The sequence below is a fragment of the Leptopilina boulardi genome, unplaced genomic scaffold (genome assembly GCF_019393585.1).
Source record: "Leptopilina boulardi isolate dan_hultmark-lab unplaced genomic scaffold, ZJU_Lbou_2.1 LbouV2_273, whole genome shotgun sequence".
NCBI lineage: Eukaryota > Metazoa > Arthropoda > Insecta > Hymenoptera > Figitidae > Leptopilina > Leptopilina boulardi.
This window is the reverse complement of record NW_026137833.1, coordinates 204,750-228,870: the sequence shown is the minus strand read 5'-3', so window position 1 is coordinate 228,870 and position 24,121 is coordinate 204,750. Positions and strand designations below refer to the sequence as shown.

Genomic DNA, 24,121 nt, shown 5'->3' with positions numbered 1-24,121 from the left:
TTTATTTAAAATATTCGGAATATTTAATTGGAATGTTTAGTGAAAATTGTGTAAAGATTTAAATGTCCCACTTGAATAAATGTTTAGCGCGAAACTTTCCTGAACATTTATTTAATCGGGACATTTAAATCTTTACACAATTTTCACTAAATACAATTTTCACAATTTTTCACAATTTTCACATAAACATTTCAAATAAATTTTTAGGAAATCTTTAGGAAAGTTTCTGGGGCGCGAATAAAGAACAAAGTGAGTCTAAAAACAATATATCAAAAACTCAAAATCGTTTTTAAGATCTAAGGTCCTTTTTCTCGTTTGTTAACCACTACGGTTTAATAGAAATTTTATTATATAAGAATTCAGTTTAATACAAAATTTGTGATATGAAAACCCGTTTAAATGTAAATTCTACTTTATAAAATTCTGCTAAATATATAGATTCGATAATTTTGGAATTCGAGATGCCAAAATCATTCGTAGTCCTTCTATTATTTTGGAGAACTAAATGCATTACTTTGAATACTATTATATTATATTAGAGCTTTTTATATTCCGAAGAAAATTGAAGTTCTCTTAAGAAATTTATAAAATGCATTTATGATTCATCAAAGTAAATATGTTTAGAACTTAAAATTCTCATCTTCTTTGGCATCTTGTATTAAATCACAGCGTTGGATTCTACTTATTCCGAAAGAGAATATTAAGAACTATTCAAAATATATATCCTTACGTGAGAAAATCTTCTTGATCCCTATATATAATCTACCCCAAAGTAAGAATCTGTAAGGTTTTCTTATACCTTTCCCTCCACCTGTAACCTTTACGTAATTTGTACATGACCCCAGAACAATTTTTTCAGTATTTTTTTAATTTAAAGAAATCATCTGCATTCTTAAAATGAAATCTCCAATTGACTCCGGCGATTCAAATCATTTACATTTTTCAAGTTTTTCTTCCTCATTATCTATATATAATAAGTTGAAAGACAGTGATATGTATCTTTTCAATTTTAAATGCATTAAGCAAATCTAACTCTCCAGCTTGTAATTTATTTACAAAGTTCGTTTATTAAAAAAAATTATTAAATTTTGTGTGAAATATGACAACATAACCTATAATTTTTCGATCCGATTCAAAATTGTCTAAATAGATATATTAAATTTTTTATTAATAGGAAATTACTTATTCAAACAAAGTGCTACCTATTCAAAATGTTACATTCCGATTGAAAACGTTAATAATGAATCCGCATTCTTAAACTGCACCGTCTAGTGAATTTTTTTTTTTTTTGAAAAATTCATATTTCATAAATAACTTGATAGAAAAATTCAAAAAAATCATCTAACTCTTTTTCAAATAAGAGTAGAAAAAGATAGAAAAAGATAGAAAAAATAAAAGATTTTAGCCAAATAAAAAATTTTAGAAGTCTTGTTGGTATGGCGTGGACTTACCAATATTTTATACGTTACTGACTCGACACCAGAAAATGGAACAAGAGGGGGACCGGCGAATGGAGGAACTGAAATGGAATGAACAACGAACGACACAGCAGCGGCTGCGAGTGCAAAGATGTCCGCTATAGTTCACGACCCTGCTTAACGTTAGCAGAAAATAGATTTAAATAAATACTATACAAACAATGTCGGAACTTTGTCAGAAATTTGGTGTTTATTGTTTTTGATTGGTGCCAGTATTATAATTCGCGGTCAAGATGGATGATTATACATCGCATATTTCAATGAGTTCTTTAAATTCTGATTACAATGGAGACATGACGACGACAACACACGATGGATTGGTTACTATTAAACATGAACCACAAGATATTGAGGAAGAAAATTTTCACATTCAAACCACACAATTTTTACCATTTTTAAATCAGGTAAGTTGTATTTGTTGATTTTTTTTAAATACCAAAAAAATACAATTATACAAATACATTTTCCAAAGTACTTACCCTAACTATATTTGACTTTCATGCAACTTGTTTAGAAGTGTTTTGTTTCGGAAACTTTTTATATAATATTGTCATTATTTTAGAAGATAATTTTTTCTATTTTTTTTTCATAAATTCTACAAATATTTTTATTATTGATAATTCTTTTGAATTAATTAATTTTGATTTTTGTTTGTTCCTTGGAAAGTTATAAGGTGTTTTGTTGTTTATATTTAATGAGAAAAAAAAATCACATGATCGGTTTTTACAAAGTTTATAAAGGGTATTTTTTTTTTTTTGAACTTTGTGTACTTTTTGATTACAAGAGTATTATTGATACCGTTCCAGATAAAAATGTGCATAGCAGGAGTAATTATATACATATATTTTTTTTATTTTTTGTCTGAATGAATATATGATAACTTTGTAGTTTTTATTTTTTGTAATTTTATTCGAGTTAGAAAATATTGCATATTTTATATTCTATTAAAATGTATTTTGAAAATTTGTCTTTTTTTTAATTTATAAAAGTTTTAGTTTCACAAAAATAGAAAAAATAACAAGTGTTAATAATTTTTAAAATATTCAATTATTTTTTTAACGAATAATTTTTTTTTTTAATACAATTTTTATATTTTTATAAAATTTATCATTAATAATTTTGTTTATTGATAATTTAATGTGAAATATTTTGACAATTTTTAATCTATACAATATTAAATATATTGTGATGTAAGATGTGATGTGATCGTAATGTATAATCAGGATTCAACTGGAACACGTGTTTGTATTCCCGCCATAGTTTTGAACACAAACTTGCCGGTAAAACAGAGTTGCGTGAATTAGAGAAATTCAACTTACCATCAACCACTTTCAAAATTGAAAAAAATTGTTTTTAAGTACAATTCAAAAATAGTTATAATTGATAGAAGTACAAAAGTACAGTCGAATAATAAAAATACAAAGTTTAGAATAACTATAGTTAAGTGTAGTATGCTGTTAAATTTTTTCTTTGTCTACCTGCATTGAATACATCCTTAGCTCCTGTCCTCTACATACACACACACACACATACACTTTTAAAAAATACAGTCGAATAATAGAGTATACAAAGCTTAGGGAAACTATGATTACAGGTCAAAAAATCCAATCCAAAAAATCCAGACCGAAAAATCCAAAAAAAAAGTCCAAAGTACAAAAAGTCCAAAGTAAAAATGTCCAAAGTCAAAAAGTCCAAGATAAATAAAAATGTCCAAAATAAATAATGAAACATTGAAAATTGTATAATTCATTTCTTGTTATTTACATGTGAATATTCTGCCTTGATAATGTCCATATACGTTTCTACCTTTTGTTATAATTTCTAATGGTTCCATATTGTATTTGATAATTTTAAAAATTGTATAATAATAATAATAATTTTGTTATCAATAATACTTAACAATTTTGTTACTGACGTTGAATGTGAAGGGACTAAGTGTTACGAGAGATTTTGAAATGACATAACTTTATAAACAAAAAAAAAAGACAATCACATCAATTTCATTCAACAGAATTGTTTCCATTTTTTATTTTGGATTTTAATATTTTTATTTTTTTTGTGGATTTTTTGACCAGGACAAAAAATCCAATAAAAAAAGTCCAAAGTTAATAAAATTTTTTTTTTGTATTTTGGATTTCATTTACTCTGGATTTTTTTTTGGACTTTTTGTCCGGATACCAGAAACTATATAGCATGCTGCTTAATTTTTTTTCGTCTACCTGTACTCAATACATCGTTAGTCTCTGTAGAATAATAATAATTTATTATTGTATTTAAATTCAAATATATTAATTAAAATGAATTAAAAATTATTTCATTAAATATACAATAAATGAATAATAAAATAAATACTTTCAGTGAAATAAATAGTAAAATTTTAAAATTTCATTTTTACAAGAAAATTGTAATAAAAAATACCAATTTTAAAAATTTTCCCATTAGAATATTTTAATTTATTTCTCTATTTCAGGAACCCGTAACGATTCATAATCAACAAACGATCAATAACTATACAAAAAGATTTGATTTAAAGGAATGCTACATTTGTCTTGAGAAATGCGATAAAATATGGGAAACATTGAAAGTAATTAAAAATCTTCAAACACCAAAATCTAGTAAGAGCAATAAAAATCAGAAGACAACAACTAAAAATAATATTCAAAATCAATTAAAAATTGCATCACCAATTCCATATCAACCAGTTTTAAACAATGGAAATTCATCATTACCTAATTTTCAATTTGCCATTAAAAGTTGGAAGAGATTATATACATGCACCTATTGTGGTAAGCAATATGTGGATAATCGAAGTTTAAAATCTCATCTTTTGAAACTTCACAATGTAACTACAGAAGCAGATTTATCACAATCAAAAGAAATTCCATCACCAATTGAGATTCCACGTCCATTAGAAATTACACGAAAAAAAGAAATTACACGTTCAAAAGAATTTCCACGTCCAATGGAAATACCAAAATTTCAGGAATTTCCCCGATCAACTGGAAAAACTGTTGATCCTACAAAACCATTAGTTTGTGATACTTGTGGTGTAAGATATTCAGATGCTCGTTCACTCGCCAGTCATTCACTTCGAGTACATGGAATTCTCACTGAATTTCATGAAAGATGGTTGGCACAACAGGAGAATCCAAATGACTATACTGTTGAGGATTTACTGAAACGTCATTCATGTAATTCCTGTGGTAAAAAATACAGTTGCATGAAAAGTTTACGACTACATTATTTACGTGAACATAATTTTGTTTTGCCACCACAGCGAGCTGGACGACAAAAAATATTTAAACAACCTTCCACAACTGCCTTGATACATACAGGTGATTTACAAAAACACATGAATGTTTGCACAATATGCGGTAAGAAATATACGAAAAATTGGTATCTACGAGTTCATTGTCTCGAAGTTCATGGTATTCCAATGGTTTGCAATAGAACGAAAAAGAATTTTAAACCCACATTGCGCGTTATTAAGAAAGAAGTCATTGATGAGCCGGAAATAAATAAAAATTTACCCCCCACCGATATAAATTTCCCACTAACATCAGTGAAACAAGAGGTAACCGAAACAGAAATACCAGCTAAAAATCTACTCAAAATGTATCAATGTACAGCGTGCAAGAAAGAATACATTTCCATTTCAAAATTACGTACTCATTGTTTTGCACTTCATGGAATTATAATACCAAGGATTCGTAAATCTTACAAAAAATCAAATAACACAAATATCCCTACCGAAGTGAAAACAGATTCAAAATTAAAAGTCTCCACACCCAAACAAGTGAGTCTCGATCGTTATTTCAAATCACCAATAAATGGAGAAAATGTTATTACAAATACCACACAAAAACTCACCAAAAGAGTAAAGGTATCCAGGGAAGTTCCATCTGAGATGGAGAAAAAAGTATTAAAAGACTTACCCAAAGAAAGTCCACCTTCAAAAACAGTCATTCAACCAAAAGCACCGGTCAATCTAATCAGATGTAATCTCTGCTCGTGCAATTGTAAGGATATCAGAAAGCATTATATCGCCTATCACAAGATTCGTTATCCAGAGTCAAATGTTATGAAGGATTTAGCAACAACCAGTGACAATAGCAGCATCACATTATCATCAGCAACAGAGAAACAATCGGATTCTATTATCAAGAAACAACCGCCAAGAAAAAGAAGACGTAAATTCATCACAATGGGCAAGAAAAAGAAACGAAAAATTGATAATACACCAATTGAATCAATACCAATGATGATGGAAGTAGATGAGGTTGAAAATCAAAAAATTGTATCAAAATTTGACGAGAGTCAAATCATTATCAAGAAGGAATCTCCAAAAACAATTGTTCCCATCAAGACCCAATATAAATGTAATATTTGCGGTGGATATTATGCTACTCCAAAAAGTTTGAAAATTCATCGTCAACTACATCGAATGAAAGGCGAGACAAAAAATAATATACATCTTATATCGCACAAATACAAAAATAGATGTAAGACACCGAATTTGTTGACACAGAAAAATAACGAGACGTTCAATGAGGATTTGGATGGAAGTATGGGAAATGATTCGCGAACATCTTCTAATGAAAGTATTACACCATCATTGTCGTCAGCATCATCTACAACGGATTCGGTAGATAGATCAGTGAAATCATCATCGTCTTCATCATCACGAAAAATCTATAGTGCAAGTGAAACAACCTGTGAATGCGGACGTGGATTCCGTGATCCTCATACAATGTATCTGCATAAGGATAAATGTCCGACAGTTATTAAAATGGAACGGGATAAAATTATAGTGGCAAGATCAAGTAGCGATCGTGATTCTGGAATTGGAATTAGCATTACAATAAAGAAGAAGAATGATTCCTATGAGATAGTTAGCCGTGACAGTGGTGATGATGACAAGTCAAAGGATTCCAGTATTTCAAAGGATTCTGATCAGATGTCTCATTCGTCGGATAGTAATTTCTCCAGTTCGGTTTTCAATGACAGAAAATTCCTCGACTTGATACCTGGACAGTGCAGCAAAGATCACAGCGTTCTTAAGATTGAAGTATGTATGTTTTTAAATATTATATATATTAAAGCTAATACAACTTGGGTTCCAAGCAGTATTTGCTTGTTAAAGGCAAGCTGCATTAGCTGGGCAATCTAAAGCGGCGTTCACTTTGTTCTGCACAGTTGCAAATACTTGACACACAAGTAGAGTAACTTGATGTGTAATTTTCCAATGATTTTATCAATATAGAAAAGTTATCTGATAAACTGATACATTTTTGAGGTTAGCTTCCCAAAATGTAAGATGTTATTGAGAATATAAACAAATAAAATATTCCTGCTACTTTAGTGACTTCCAATTATTGTATTTTAGTTTATTAATATTTTAAAATATATTTTAATAATGTTTTTTCCATATTCATTATCATTTTTTCAATAGTGGGTGTCGTTTATTGTCAAAGTGTTAGCCACTGTGCCCGTTATTCTACTTGTGTGTTAAGTATTTGCAACTGTGCAGAACAAAGTGAACGTCGCTTTAGATTGCCCAGCTAATACAGGTTGCCTTTGCCAGGAAAATACTGCTTGGGACCCAAGTTGTGTTAAATTTAATGCTACTGCTTTGTTCACTTAGGCAGTTACTGCTTGGGTCTCCGGTTATCATAGCCTTTTTTTCTGTCCGTGTGAATTCCCACAAGTGAAAAAAATATTCTTCTGTAGGGTAACAGCGCTCTTTTATTTTTAGAAAAATTACGTACAGATACGTCAGTTCTCCCAAAAATTGGGTTAATTAAAATGTATTAAAATAATTACACAAAATTTCAAAAATGACTTTGGTCGTAAGAGAGTTCCAGAATATGTGCAAAAGCCAAGTACAACTCCAAATACAATTCCTATTCATCAAAATATAGGAAAAAAACTTGGACCTGCACTTGGCTTTTGCACCTATTCTGGAACTGCCTATACACTCAAGTTTTACTTATTTTAACAGGAATGAATCAATTCGATGGGAAAAGTCACACTTATTTTAACTGTATTGTTTCTTATGGAGAATATCTGATTGGCTGATTCTACCCAATGGGAAATTAAGATCACGATAGGTGAGCTTATGAGACGATCCTAACTAAAAATAAATGAAACTGCAAAACTGTTAAAATAAGTGAAGTTTTAGTATTTGTAATCTACTGTGGTTACAGTTACACGAAGCAGATTAGCAGAATAGATTTTAGCCAATTAAGATTAAGTCTCTAGCAGAAAACGTTAATTACCGCAAGATACTATTTCTTGATTGGTCAACGTATGATGCACTAATCTGCTCTATGTGATTGTATCCTAAGTCATAAATGACTTCAAACAATACCCCAACTACGTAGTGTACAGAAAAGGATTCAAATATATCTTTCACCTTTTCTATAAGCTTTAATAAAATTGGAATTTTATACTTCTTGAAGTGTACTTGAAGTATAATTAGACTCCTGTAATAGTAGTAGGTTTTGGTTTCATACGATTTGTGCTTGGCGCTTCAGCATTTAAAGTATTAAATTCATACTACGAAAGCGTGTTTCCCAAACCTTTTAAACATGGACACCAATAAAACCAATTACGTATGAATTCTTACTAATATTACTAGAATTTTTCTACTATAATAGCATGGAAAAGATTCATGCGTTAAACGCATGCTTTATCATGCTATAAAAACTAGATTTTTTGCTGCGTGTAATCCTCATCCTAATCTGCAAAAATCTAAATTATCGAAATAAGTAAACCACTAATTTCAATTATTATGTGCTAAAGATGCAAACTATCACTGAATTTAATTGGCTCTGACAAATATTCCATTTCCATCTTTGCTGCTTTCACTACAAACGTTCTCAGTGGCTTTGCGGACTCTTGTCACACCCTGGCTATCTCAATTAATGTAAAGAGTGCATTCACCTTCGTTCGCCCTGACCTATTTTTTTCAACCTCTACCTGTGGGAAATTGAGCTTATTTTTCTTCATTGGATCAAGTACACTATGTACGCTGATGACCTTCTGCTGTATGTCACTTTCAGCGATTCTTCACCGATCTCTGAAGACGTTTTTCAGTGGCTCTTAGCCGCTTATCATTTGACGACGTCCATTTGGTAGTAGGGGATTCAATTATTTCCTGTGATTCAACAATGAAGCACCTTGGCTTAGAGCAACTTGGGGTTCTTCTCCCACTTTGACATTGATGGTTAACCAGAATTTGTGTGCTCTGTAACTATATTTGATGTAACTACTCTTTTCTGGTTATCTTAACCTTGTCTTCTCTCAGTGTACCATCCACTGTGTCTTCAGCCTAATTATTATAATAAAATTTGACTTTTCTGTAGATTAAGATTATTTGACTGTTAGGTCTGTAATGTTAATTTGTCCCTTACTTTTCTCGTAAAATACTTGAATGGATTGAGATAAAATTTTATTGAGGAGTTCCAAATATTATAATAAGTAATGGTTGCCAAGTGCGAAAGTGTTGATATATTGTTTGTGGCTGCATCTTTTCTAAAAGCTCCATGACATGATGTACGTCACACCTCGGGTTACACTTGAAGGATTATAATATTATTTCCTGTCATAAATTATCTGGAGACGATCTTTTTTAATACCTGGATCAATATTATGTAAAATAAGTGGTCAGAATGACGGCTCCCTATTCAGGTATACCTGGAGGAATATCCTCATTATGTAGTAAATATTAACTGGAAGAGATTTGTTATTCTTATTTGATCAAAAATATCATTTTCGTTAAAGGGATAAAAAAAATAGGTCCGTCAAACCAGCACCTCCACAATTAAAATTTAGAAATCGGACTACACTAGATTTTTGGGCTTTTTTAGGGCTATTTTTGGGCCCTATTAAGAAATTTTGGGCTCTTTAAATTTTTCCAAAAATTTAATTTTTTTGTGGAGCTGCCCGCACTTACGTCAAGCTAGCACCTCCACTATGTAAAAACTTAAAATTAAAAAAAATCAAATACACTATATTTTTGGGCTTTTTTGGGCTCTTCAAAAAAAATATTCCCGATTTATAAAACTCACCCCTTCATAAAAAACCAACCCTTTTAATATCAGCAACTAACATTTTCCAAGTTTTCCAATTAATAAATTCATCGGATTCGCTTGAAACTCGTTATACGGGGGTTTTCGAGGTCGCTGATGACGAATCTGAAGTCCGTTTTCAAAAATTCAAAATGGCAGATCCAATATGGCGGACGAATTTTAAAAAATTCATCGAATTCGTTTAAACCTCGTTATACGGGGGTTTTCGAGGTCGCTAATTACGAATCTGCAGTCCGTTTTCAAAAATTCAAAATGGCGGATCCAATATGGCGTTTTACCCCACTGAAAGAAATAATTCGTCGGTACAGCTAGAATTATTTCTAGTTTTCCCATAATGAATTGGTAAACAGCTATTTGGATACTGACATATATTATATAGGCAGTTCAGCCATACATAATTGCGTTCAATACATATAGATGTTTAAGTCAACAGAAAAGTGGGTAACATAACCTAATTTTATCGCCAGTTCAAAACAAAACCCCAGCCATATTTATTTGTCAGTTCCCCCCAAAGCATTTCTTTCAGTGCCCTAAACCCTAAAACCACCCTTAAACTTTGAAATCAGAGTATATTTTGAGCCATTTACGCTATTTTATTTCTTCTTCTAACTGATCCCAATATTTTTGGGCTCTTTAAAATTTTCACCCTAAATTTTTGGGCTCTACATCTAAACTCAAAAACAACCCCTAAACTTCAAAACATGTGTAAACTTTGAGCTATTTACGCTTTTTTATTTTATTTCTTTTTCTAACTGATCCCAATATTTTTGGGCTCCTCAAAAACAGCCATCCCGATTTTTGGGCTCTGCCCCTAAACTTTAAAACAAGTGTATATTTTGAGCCATTTACGATATTTTTTATTATTTCTTCTTCTAACTGATCCCAATATTTTTGGGCTCTACCGCTAAACTCAAAAACAACAGCTTGACGTAAGTGCGGGCAGCTCCACAAAATAATTAAATTTTTGGAAAAATTTAAAGAGCCCAAAATTTCTTAATAAAGTCCAAAAATAGCCCTAAAAAAGCCCAAAAATCTAGTGTAATCTGATTTCAAAATTTTAATTGTGGAGGTGCTGGTTTGACGGACCTAAAAATAAAAAATAATTGATTCAAAAGCATATGCTATAGAATTTGTAAAATATTATAGGTATAGATTCTGAAGCATATGTTTTTGAATAAATAATTTTTGTCTTTGGCAAAAATGTTCTTGATTCAATAGCATATATTTCTCAGTCTAAAGGAATTCTTTTGCAGGTTGGCCTGCTTAATATTTCTTGCTCACTACTCGTTAAAAAATTAAATATTTCCCTATTGATTGAAAGCTTGGTCTATAGAGCTGTAGTACAGAGGAAGAAATTATTTGAATTTCAGAAAAATAAAAATTATACAACCAATTTTTAAAACTGTCTAAAATAGACTTCCTAAAATTTTTTTACATGAGAAAGTTTTAAATTTAGATGATTTTTTAATTCAGGTTGTCCTGTATTTAAAAACCATTAAAAATGTAAAAAAAATTAAGTTAATTTAAATGGTAAAACTTATATTAAGTTAGAAAGTTAGAAAGTTTTCATTGTTCTATTAAATTTTCAGGATGCCGATGATGATGTTGATGTCGACATCGAAGACGACAGTCAAACAAACAACAGTGAAGGCGAATTAATGCACACATCCATCTCAAGAAAAGAAGCAAAATCAACTAAAGAGATTGATGAAGACGATGTAATTAATGACAACGATAATAATCGAACAATCGATCCATTAGATATGGATCTTTATAGATGTGCAATTTGTCTTGAACTCTTCAAAGACATGGAGAGTCTCACAAAACATATGTCACTTCATGAATCAATGCGTGTTGTACGACAAGAATGTCCATGTGGAAAGACTTTTAGAGGTGCTCAAAGTTTTTTAACTCACGTAGAAAAATACCATCCATTATGGCTTCAATGTGGTTATTGTGATGTTACTTTTCTAAGTAGCAAAGAATATTATTCACATTCTTGTGACGTAAACAAAAATGGTAAAGAATTTCAAGATTTACAAGAAATTATTTGTCATTATTGTTCAACGAAAGTGCGTATGTTAAATTTTGAATCGCACGTCAAAGCCCATCATTTCATACGGGAGAAACCATTTTTGTGTTATTTTTGCAAAATGCGATTTTCAACAAAGAGACAGAGAACAATTCATTTAACATCCGATCACGCTAAACCAAATTGTCAAATTTGCGGTCAAACATTGCGTTTTGATTTTGTCGCTAAACACGAAGCCTATCATCAAGGTCTTGGCTATCCTTGTCATACGTGTAAAAAAGCTTTTGCTTCCTTTAAACTAATGAAACATCATAGATTCGATGTTCACACTAGAGACGATGTTAAGTGTACCATTTGTATGAAGACTATGACTCGAAAACACATTAAATATCACATGGAATCTCACAGCATTAAGGAGAAATGTAAATTATGCACTAGTACTTTTCTCAATAACACTTCATTTGAGAATCACATTAAATCAGAACACAATAATGTTTATCCATTTTTAAAATGTGACACCTGCAATGAAACATTCATCGTTGAGAAAGAATTAAAAAAGCATTTTGCCCAAAATTTATGCAACAAAAATGTTGATAAAAAAATCATCAAAAAGCCAATGGTAGTAATGGAAATACAAAAGAAAAGTGAAACTTTATCTCTTGAGCCAGTGAAAAATTCTCTCAATGGAATAATAAAAACTGAAGTACCAACGAATGATGGTAATCATTCTGAAATGGAGGAATCTGTCGATATGGATGAACCACTTGCATTGGAGGCATCATCTGATATGGAAGGTCTTTTGGAAGCTGCCAATTCAACAATGGATGATATTCGCGAGCAAAATGATGGTTTAGAGTCAGAAACAATTTCCCCATCATCGAAAGATGAATTTTCACAAGCGGAAAAAATGGAAATAGTGAAAGAAAAGGAGATTGTAATCGAATGTGTGGAAAAAAGTTCGAACGGGACTACAATGGAGGAAATATCAAATGCTACTGAAATTTTACAAAAAATTCCAAATGTGACTGAAAATTTGAAAGCCAAGGAAATTTTAGAAACAAATGAGACATTAGAACCAAAGGAACAATTGAGTGGAACTGAAAATTTAGAACCAAAGGAAACTCAAATTGATACTGAAACTTTGGAAACAGAAACATTGGCCGTTACTGAAACTTTAGAATCAAGGGAAACTGAAAATATAGGAGAAAAATTGCATGAGGAAAAAGTTTCAGAACCAAGTGAAATTGAAAAAAAATTAGAATCACAAGAAAGTTCTGATCTTGATGAAAGTTTAAATTTAATTGATAGTTTTGGTTTCGAGGACACTGATACTTTACAAATTGACACAAGTGTGAGTTGCAATTTAACGGCAAAATCAGAGAAGGAGATTTTAATTACAGAAAATTCAGAAACGAGAGATATTTCCAAATCGTTGGAAAATTCTGATGAAAAACAATTTGACGCGTAAATTTTTGCGAATTGAAAAATATTAAGCGTGAATGTTTACTAGCCTGATAATTATAATAATAATAATAGTAATAATAATAATAATTAAGATCGCGATTTTTTTATTCATATATTATTTATTTTCTCGCAAAATGTAAAATATTTCTTTTCGTAATATAAAATAGTATAAGATTGTTAAAAAAAAATTAGAAACAGGCTTTTAGAGTCTCAAATAAGAATGTAATTTGCTAATTTTTTTCTTCAAAAATTCAATTGCAAACTACATTTTTAATCCAGACTTTTTTTTATTTTTCATTATTTAATCATTTTAACATTATTCTTTCTTTATTACTATTGTCATTCATTTCTCGACTATTGAAAAAAAATTTAATGTCGAGAGAAATGTATTTTTGACTGATAAATCAAATTGCATTGAGTTAAGGTGACATTGACGAAACAGAATTGACATGATTATCAAATAAAATAATTAAAGAAATGAAAAAATTCATATTGTCAATAAACAATTATTATTATCTGTTCATTTCGAGGAAAAAGTTGTTGAAAACTAGAATTTGTTAAAGATAGAGAAGAGATTAGGAGACGAACAAAGTGAATATATATTAAAAGGTATGTTTGACAAAAAAAAAAAATTGTTCAATTCACTTGTAATCCTATAATATATTGTCTACACTGAAATATATATCCTTTGTCAATTGTTATTCACAATTTTTTTTTTTTTTTTTTATTTTTGAGTTGTGCTGGGAATAATCATAAATAATTATAAAAAAAAACGAAGACATAATATTGTTCTACGTGACCATACTGTGTTATATTAGATTTATGCGACTCTAATATTTATATGAAAAAAAAAATGTGATTTAACTTCGATATTGATGATTTTTTTTTAAAGTCGAGAGAGAAATCATACCTGAGTCGAAATTTAAGTACCTTGAATTTTTAGGGTTTATTAAGTTTCAGCAATTGTAAAGTAGGTTGTAATTTTAATTATATTTAGATCGTCTTTTGACTCAAAAAATCGGGGACCGTTTTTTCTATGAAAAGGCGTAAAGTAGAATTTAAAAAGATTTGAAAAATTGAAAAAATAATAATAATTAATACCTAATAATTTAAAAAAATTTCGAAAGATCTTCTCAGATGTTAATTCAAGCACTACATATGGCTAAAAGTCAAAAATGTGTTTAATAAACTATTATATAAATTATATATGTTATATATATAAAATTATATACTTATAATTATATAATTATTATTATACACTATTATATATTGTATAAACAGTATTAAACACATTTTAGTCATTTGTAGTGTTTCATTTAAGATCTTAGCAAATTTTTCGAATTTTTTTTTTAAATTCCAGGGTCTACACTGAAAAAAAAATTTAAACAATTGGTTAGTTGATTATTATCAAACAAATATTTACTTGGACCAAATATAATTTTTATTTGAATTAAATAAATTGTATTTGAACCAATAATTTCTGTATTTGAAACAAATACCATTTAATTAATTCTAATAATTATTTAATACAAATAAATATTTGATAATAGTCAAGTAACTATAATCATTTCTATATCTTGAATTCAGCTTCAAAAATGGGCTGAAATCAAGTATTTTTTTTTAGTGTATACTTTATGTCTTTCTATGTAAAAAAGATAAATTTGCCCTGATTTTTAGAATCAAAATAGGACCGAAATGTATTGGAAATTAGAATCTACTTGACGACTACTAAAATCAAATAGATCCTAAAAATCATGGTCATAGTGATTAAATTTCTACCTGGGACACATAATATATAAATTGCTACTGGTAAAAATCATCAGTTTTGAAAATAATATATATCTCTATCATTAACGAAAACCAAAGTTAAAGAAGTTGCTGGTAGCATTAAAAAAAAAGACGAAATTTAAAATTCCTTGTATATTTGTTACTTATTACTTTCTTCGCTAATTTTCTCATTACAGTATATTTTTTTGTTGTTGTAAAGGTTCTATACTTTTTGCTTAACATTACAGTATTAATTCTTTATTTTTGAAACAATGAGTGGCGATGAAGAAATTAATAAAATAAAATTTGTTGGTCTATATAATAATTGTTGTTTACTGAAAAAAAAAAAAAAAAAAATTGTGAATGACTAGGTAACTAAATAGAAAATAGGAAAAGAAAAAAAAAAGAATGAGAAAGTTTGTGTGAAATGTTGTTGCATATTTTTTTTTTGCTAATTTAATTGCATTTTTATTATAATTACCAAGACGTCAACAATTTTTATTTACTACGAAAATCCGTTCAGAAAATGTGTTTTTTACGATCTAAGAGCAACATATATATATATGAATGAAAAAAAAACATGCCACTGGTTGCAAACGATATAAATATTTTTTTATATATACATGTAAATGTTGGATTACAATGTGTAAATATAGGCAGGTTTAGTGATAAAATGTAAAAATTACTTTTATTTATCCTTGATGTGTCATTTTTTATTGAATTTTTTAGACTGACAAAAAATTCATAGCGATAATTATTATTAACAACTAATTGACATGTAATTACTTTTTTATTCTTTCTGTTGATTATATCTACTATTGCTACAATGTTTGAAGTTAGACAAACGTGCGGCGTCAATTTGTCAACAAAAATTAATTTTGATTTAAAAAAAAAATTAATTATTAATAACCTTCTTTGAACTTACATTGACCTAAATGAGTTTTAATTTTTTCAAATTTTAATTTTTCTACAAAAAAGAAATAAAAATGAACTATTGATCCTAGAAATAAAATTCTTTTTACTATAAATGGAAAAAATTTAATTATTTATAAATAAATAAATTTTTTCAGTTAATACTCCTGAAAATTTAAAAAGAACTCTTCCTTTGATTAATGGAAATATTCTTTAATTGGAATTTTATGAAAATTATACTTGCCTACAAATTTTTTTATTTTTTTCATACCTATTATTTATTGTTAAAAAGGAAAACTTTTTACATTTTCCAAAATTCAATCTTCAAAAATTGTTATATAATTTTATAATTTTTATTTAGAAAAAAACATAGAAATTTATAACCATAATACATTGAAAAGAATTTATTTGATTTAAATAATCGGTTGCTTGGCTATTATCGAATTTATTTGTATTAAATATATAATTTTTTTTCATTATATAATTATTTAAAAAACGGTTTTAATACAAAACAAATATTAAATGGATTTAATAATTATTTAAAAACTTCTTTAAAATTATTTTTAGAATAGATTATGCAGTCGAAGGCCAGTAGAACCGAAATTTAATTTATTTTCTACTAGCCGGCCAGTAGACGAGGAACTCGTTGACTACTAGCCTGATCATTTCTAGGCCGGTAGAAAAAACATTTTCTAATTATTACACGTTACATGTTATTTAAAAAGTAATTTATTTAAATTCTATTTAATTAATTTTATTTGTTGCAACACGCAGAACTTAAGTGTCAGCGAGAATTACACATAACCTTAAAATTTGTTTTATTCGGAATTTTTTAGTTCTTAATATTTTGCGGATTTTAATAATTACTAAACAGACTAATTTACTGTAATTAACAATCGTTTAAATTCTATTTCTAAATTAAAAGAGTAAAATATGTTTAAAATTGAGTTTTTTTTCAAGAAAAGTGGAAAATCTGTATAACCCTTGGTATCCAATGCAGATGCCGAAAGCTCGTGTGTCACAAAATGTACGTAAATATGTGTTTGTTGTTTCTCCAGACATTGACAGACCATATTTAAAGTGACAAAAAAAAATTCAGATTCGATAACGAATGATGAGTGAAAACGGCAAAAAATTTCGAAAATAATCGAAAAAAGACATTGACTTATCTCTGAAACAATTGTTACAGTTAATTACAATATAAAAAATAGTCATTTTCTGTCAATTTTGCTAATTTTCATTAAAACTGCTATTGTGAACACTGTACAATGTAAACATGCATAAAAGCCGGTAACTGAGCGTAGATATTGATTTTACCAACGTATTCAAACGTCACACTACTGAACTATATTCAAATTAGTTCAAAAAGAAATTAATCGATAGTTTTAAATTAAAATTACTAATTATTATTTTATATTAAAATCCAATGAAAAAATGATTAAAAATTTTACATTTTAAAATAGTATCTATAAGAAAAATTAAAAAAAAAAAATATTTTCCCGCGATTTTTTGAAATTTTTTTGGAGTGGTGGAAAGATAGTTTCCAAAAACGAGCACCAGGCGTCACTCTACACAAGATCCCTGTTTGTTCAAAACGGTATAGAGTCTCACGGAGGGTGGTTGTATTACGCTCGAACTCTCCATTAAAATTACGATTAAAACAAAAATATACGTGTCTTTATTTATTTTTCAAAAAGAAAATTAACTCGGTTATTGTGGAAAAAAAAGTGAAATGCGCGTACAAATTGTGACTTGACAGTGAAGGGAAAAGTGTTTTATTTTTTTTTTTTTTTGGAGCAAACCATAATATTCAATATAGAATTATATATATATATATACACATATATATATCTATATAAATTGTAAGGGACTTTATATATTGGTAACTATCTTATATAGTAGTGCGCTAGAAGTAAAAACCCCTGAAATTCTAGCTGGCGAGGCGTTCTAGGACGCGTTCGATAAATATTGGGCGTCACGACAACTCGAAAAAATGAGAGTTGCTCCAAAAAAATTATGAGTTAACAGTTTTGACAATTAATTATAATGTGCCGGCCGGCGTGACAATTGACAGATATTAGGTGTTACGAATTGTATCAATATTTATATAATATATTGCTTCATATAATTTCGTGTGTTTGCAAAATTTAAATACTACATTAAAAATTATAATTTAACTTTAAAAGTTTAAAAAAATGAAATTAAAATTGTTCTCGTATACTCAGTATGTCATATTTTGTTTTGATTCTTTCACTTTTAATTAAATCTCAAGTCAAGCTCCTGGCACAAAACCGGTATCTGTCAATGTAATCCTTGACCTATCCAAATTTAGCCTTTTCTCAGTATAGACTTCTGCCGTTCATACATTGCGTCTCCGTGAACCATTATACCTTATGAGAAAAAGTCGATTTGTTATTTCTAATTAGAATCCATTTTTGGAGTTTGTTTTTTCATTTTTTGGAAAAATAGTAATTTTATTATTAGTCTTCAAAAAAAAAAAAAAAAAAAAAAAATTAATAATAAAACCAGAAATTTCCAGTTTTTTCGCAAAATTTTTTTTAGGAAATTAACGTTAAGTTTTGAATCCCCGAAACACTTTTTTACTATTCTTTTAATAGAAAGCAAAAAAAAATTTTATTGTTTCGAAGAAATCAATTTTCTTTAAATTTTTCTCCAAAATTTTAGAAAATGATCCCTTATGTTTTTATGTGATGAAAATTCCAGAATTTTTTTTGCAATTCTTCAAGAAAGGATATTTGATTAATATTCTCAATTTTTAACATTGGATTATGATAAAAGTTGAAAATTTCAAATAAATATTCTTTTTTTTGAGAATTGCAAAAGATTCTGGAATTTTTATCACATTTATGGCACATATAAGGGTGCATTTTTTCAAAATTTGATAAAAAATTAAACAAAATCGATTTTTTAATGCAAGAAAAATTGAATTTACAATGAAAAAAAAATTATTTTATTCGAAAAATCTGTTATTTGACTATTATTAAATAAATATTTACTTGCAACAAATAAATATTTTTTTGTATCAAATATTTTTCTAGTACTGGATATTTGTTAATACAAGAGGCCATTTAAATAACAGAAAGAAAGAAATATTTTTTTTGTATTAAAGAAATATTTAGTTGTATCAAATAAATATTTGTTTGTATTAAATATAATTATTATATTTGAGTCCGTTAAAATGGTATTTGATTCAAATGCAAAAATTATTGGTTCAATTACAGTTTTTTTTTAATTTAAATAAAAATTATTTGTTTCAAGTAAACATTTATTTGATAATAGTCAAGAAATGGATTATTTGAATCAAATTAATTTTTTTTCAATGCAATTATGGTCGTAATGAAAAAAAAATTTAATCAAAAATTTTTGATTGACTAAATTAATCAATTAATTTATTCAATACAATGTTTGGTTAATTCAAACAAATTTTATTAATAAATCAGAAAAACAAATAAAAATAAACTAATATTTACTTGAATTATAAATAATTTATATATATATATATATATATATATATATATATATATATATATATATATATATATATATATATATATATGACGTTTATAATCAGCCTGCGCAGTGCGAGAATGTCGATTCGATGAGGGCGTGTTGGTCGATCTGCAAATAGTCACTGCATTTGACAGTTCGTGATATCCCAGATCAGGGAAAAAGGGAGAAAAATGTAAAAAGGAAGGGATTATATGCCCTGGTTTCTTACTTACTTTATTATATATATATATACGTTCCCAAGATCTACATAATCTAATTTTCTAGTTGAGATTATCTTTTCCTTGAGCCACTCTTATAAAATCCCGGGGTTATCCTTTTTAAATCTGAAATTTCGCATTTTATTAAAACAAAAAATTCTCTCATTCTTTTTAAATATAATAAAGACAATCATTAAAATTTTCTCTACTATCATTATTTTTCAACAAAATATAATTCATAATTTTTTGGAGCAACTCTTTTTTAAAAGGGGATTTATTCATTAAAAACCATAATTTAATAAAAAAAAAAAAAAATAATTTTTAAAAGTTTTTTTTGTATACTTTTTTGTTTCAAGATTTCCTCATTATAGGAAAACGAGAAATTATAATATATATTATTCGTATATATATATATATATATACAGTGATTGTGTATGTGAGAAGAAAGGTGATAAAGGGGTAAAAGTTTAAGAAGGAGGATAACGAAAAATAATAAAACGATTCGGGGGTGGCGAGAAGGGAGTGATGACGGGCGTGGAAGGAAAAGGTGGCGGGGGCGAAGGGGGTACTGATAGTTCCGATAATACAAATGTGATTAACAATGCTAATGTTAATACAAGTCATCAAAACGGAGGAACGGAGAAAGCTCCCGTTGTAGGTGGAACAAACGTTGAAACATTGCCTCGACCAGGAAAACAGGTAAAATTTTATTATTAATATTATTGTAATTCAGTTTTTTCCATAATTTTTAGTTTCAAATTTTTCTTTTACTAATTAAATTGAAAAATAAGAGATTAATTTTTTATTAGACTTTATAAAAGGAATAATGATCGTTTAAAAAATCTTTAATGGGCAATTTAAATTAACGCGCTTTTTTCAACCAATAGGAAAACGTTCAAAAGACATGCGCAAATACTTGTTTATTTTTACTAAGGTTATGTTTCTCATTATGTTTCTTCCACGAAAAGACCTAAGCAGAATGAAATCTCTAATCGTGAATCTTAAGCTTTTACATGAGAAAGAAAAGGACAGAAGATATTTCTATCCTTTTCTCTCTCATGTAAAAGCTTAAGATTTACGATTAGAGATTTCATTCTGCTTAGGCCTAAATAGTATAAGGAGTCCCTAGTTCCCTTTAAGGTATGTAGTCGGTTTCCCAATTCTCTTTCGGATTTGTTAAGTTAGCGATACAAGCAAACCTATAGTGAAAATGTCGAAATACTAAAATTGTCGTCTGCTGCGCGTCTGATGATCGTTTACTAAATTATCACTCGACGTAAATACTAATAGTATTGTTAAAATCAATTTGCAAAAGCTGAAAGCCACAAAGAGAAGAAGAAAGAAAAATGAATTTCCTGTATATTAAAAGGATACATTGTAGTCAGCCATTTGCAATTTTAGTTGCAGTGCTTTTCCCAGAAGACTGCGCTAGTATCGCTAACTTAACAAATCCGAAAGAGAATTTGGAAACTGACTACACGTTTTTTTTTAAATCGCCTATAGAGTGGGGACTTTGTGGTTTCTTCTTTTTTAAAAATATAGATATGATGCGATTTTTCCATTGAAGTTCTATGTAAAAATTGCTTCGACTTTAACATGCCCTTAAAATTATGGAAAATCTACCTTCCATGGATAAAATTTTCCATAATTTTAATCTCTATATGTTTTGAAAAGAAGAAACAAATAATAGGCAACGTAAATGATGAAGTCCACAACGTTTTTATAGACGAAAACAAAAAAAAAAAAAATAATAAGACGATATATATTACTTTGGCTTAAAATTAGTTATTTGGAGGTAATTGGCTTCTATAAAAGTGTTAATTTCTAACTTGAAAGTTTGTGAAAATAAAAATTAGAAATAAATTGACTTGGAAAAATAATTCTATTTTAATTTTTCGTTTTTCAAAACGTTGCGGACTTCAGCCTCATTAACATAAATCTAAATAAAAATAACAACCTTATTAAATATGTCAGTTTTACAAATTTTGATTTTACAATTTTGTATATAAAATTACACATAGATATTTCCCATAAAGATTTTAGTGTATATGTGATGCGCTTTGAAAAAGGGACCTAAAAAGCAAAAAATTATAGGTTATGTTTTGAAAATTTAATGTGAAAATACACAGAGTATAAACTCTTAATACAAATAATTTGTTTAATTCTTCGTTACATTAAAAATATTCAAACTAATTTCGATTTTACATAAATAAAGAATTTTTAATCAAGGTAAAACTCGTAATCATTACCTATAATTCATTTACTTCTTAGGTCCTCTTCTTCAATGCGCATATCTTATATATTTTAGTAACCATATACTTCAATTCTATGTATTCAATAAAATCATTACCAGTATTGTAAAAAAAAAAGTTGCGTAAATATTGAATAATTTTAAGTCGATAGTTTTATTTTTAGACACTAGATGTTTTCATTATTAAAATGGTGTTATAGACAAAATAGTCTAAAAACGTTGATTATAATCGAAACTTTGCTTTTTTTTTCTTATAAACATTATTCGATATTGAAGGATAAATTGTTTTTTTCAATTTATAAAATACTACCATGTATAATTATTATTGATTAAGTCATTGAAATTAAATCGTTTATTTATTGAATGAAATTATTGAATAAGGATTTATTAGTTTTAATGAAACTAAGCCTGCTTAAATATTGGTAATACGAGCGTGTAAATCCGCTTTATATTAGAAACGCTTTTCCCTTACTTAGAATTAAATTGGTAATTTATGGGATTCTGTGAATTCACATGGTTTAAAATCTCTTATATGCATAAAGGGAAGAAAATCCCATCTGCTATTGAAAAAATTTTCTATTTTCCCGAAGAGTCTTTTAACAAAAGAATTCAATTACTAAAATATTATTGAATAATTTATTTATAAACAACAATAATATAATAATAATAATTATGATAATAATTTTTATTATTGAGTAATTTATTATTTCAATTAAATTAATATTAAATTAATTACATTAAATAAACTACTATTTAATAATTACTAGTTCATAAATGTATATAACTTAAAAATTAACGTACGTAACTTGCGGAAGGTTTAGGAGACAGAGTGGGGAGATAAGAGTGAGAAAGACAAATGCTTAGTATCTCTCACGCTCTCATCTCCCCACTCTGACGTTCGGCTTCTCGCTATTTTTGTTCAATTTAAAGTAAATAAGATTCTCATTGAAAATTCCAAACACAAATTTCATTTTAGTTATTTGTTTCTATTTTAAAATTCTGTTTAGTTTGTGTTTTATTCGAGTTTTTAAATATTTTATTAAAAATAATTTTTATAGACATAATAATTGTGATAATATTAGTAAATTATAATCAAAATATTTAAATATATAGTTTTCTTCACTTGACTAGAAATTGACGTTATTGCCATTGTTATAATTGCCTTAAAAGAATATATATATATAGTAATAATGTACCCACATTGTTGTTAGGTAATATACAAGGGACAATCTGTCGTCGCGTGTTTTTCAACAATTATGTTCTTAGTAAAGCGTAAGCAAGATAAGAATTATACGATTGGAACACACTGCTCGTCTTATTTTATTTCTTGGGTAGGATCAGAAGGTTCTGAGGCTTCCGGTGATCTTCTTCTATACTAGCGGAAATTCCAAGTCGTTGAACGCGATAATTATTCTTATATAGGGATGACAAAATATACACACAGCTCTTTCTATATATTTTTTTCAGCTCTTTAAATCCATTATTCACGAGAGCGGTATCTTTTATAAGATATATTTTTATTATCAGATAAACACTTTCTTAATGATGACATCTGATATTTGAAAGTTCAAGGTTAAAAGAGTTTAATTTCAAATATAAATTGGATGAAATTCTTTCAATTTTTTATTTTCGAGAAATAAAAATGTATTAAAATTCTTTTTTCGAAAATTGCTAATTATTGTTCTATATCACCGTCCGACAAAATTCAACTTTTTCTTTGACCCACAAAAAAATCTAACATTTTTGGAAACTAGGAACCAAAAAAAATACCCGTGTCTGACAAGATATCTTTTAAAAATTATTAATATTTTATAAAACTTGGTATCTGGGGTTTTCGGGGTCGCTGATTATTAATCTGATATCAGAATTTCAAAATTCAAAATGGCGGATTCAATATGGCGGTCAAAATTTTACAAAGTTATTAAATTTTTTTTAAACCTTGGTATCTAGGGATTTTTTTGGGTCGCTGATGACGAATCTGATGTTAAATTTTCAAAATTCAAAATAGCAGATATAAAATAAAAAATTAATAACTTTTTAAAAAATTTGATCGCCATATTGGATCCGCCATTTTGAATTTTGAAAATCTGACATCAGATTAATAATCAGTGACCCCGAAAATCCCCAGATACTGAGGTTTTATAAAATATTAATAATTTTTAAAAGATATCTTGTCACTTTTCATTTAGAGGTTGTTTTCATCCCTAAAAACCACAAACGACTTGATCTAGCAAAACAGCCAGACACGGGTATTTTTTTTGGGTCCTAGTTTCCGAAAATGTTTAATTTTTTTGTGGGTCAAAAATTGTGTCGGACGGTGTATATTAGATTTTATTTGGATGATATATTTATTTAAGGATTTTTTTTTGAAAAAGAATAAATTTTCACGTTTTAAA

General features: G+C 28.0%; 2 protein-coding genes across 17 annotated transcripts in view; both read left to right on the top strand.

The window, feature by feature from the left end:
• Positions 1-1,514: 1,514 nt before the first annotated feature.
• On the top strand, positions 1,515-15,516 carry LOC127281550 (zinc finger protein 423-like). The gene is made up of 3 exons (XM_051305292.1): positions 1,515-1,882; positions 3,949-6,546; positions 11,161-15,516. Exons 1-3 carry the CDS (start codon positions 1,712-1,714, stop codon positions 13,069-13,071), a joined length of 4,680 nt encoding a protein of 1,559 aa, XP_051161249.1. The 5' UTR covers positions 1,515-1,711; the 3' UTR covers positions 13,072-15,516.
• A 1,813-nt stretch (positions 15,517-17,329) lies between these two features.
• LOC127281548 (ankyrin-2-like) overlaps positions 17,330-24,121 on the top strand; it is a 173,392-nt gene continuing 166,600 nt past the window's right edge. For 14 of the 16 annotated variants that reach the window (XR_007843054.1, XR_007843051.1, XR_007843055.1 and 11 more), the window contains exons 1-2: positions 17,330-17,628; positions 19,831-20,173. Coding sequence is in view for 11 of the 16 variants with exons in the window: in XM_051305281.1 (XP_051161238.1) it covers positions 20,000-20,173 (174 nt within the window). In the remaining 5 variants the exon portion in view is untranslated. The remainder of the gene's footprint in view (positions 17,629-19,830; positions 20,174-24,121) is intronic. The other 2 variants (XM_051305275.1, XM_051305276.1) reach the window with 2 other exon arrangements.

Excerpts from the sequence above, each read along its gene's own strand:
- LOC127281550 (XM_051305292.1), top strand. The coding sequence starts at position 1,712 with ATGGATGATTATACATCGCATATTTCAATGAGTTCTTTAAATTCTGAT. Across the intron at positions 1,883-3,948 it reads TTTTACCATTTTTAAATCAG|GAACCCGTAACGATTCATAA; the intron begins GTAAGTTGTATT and ends TCTCTATTTCAG. Across the intron at positions 6,547-11,160 it reads ACAGCGTTCTTAAGATTGAA|GATGCCGATGATGATGTTGA; the intron begins GTATGTATGTTT and ends TTAAATTTTCAG.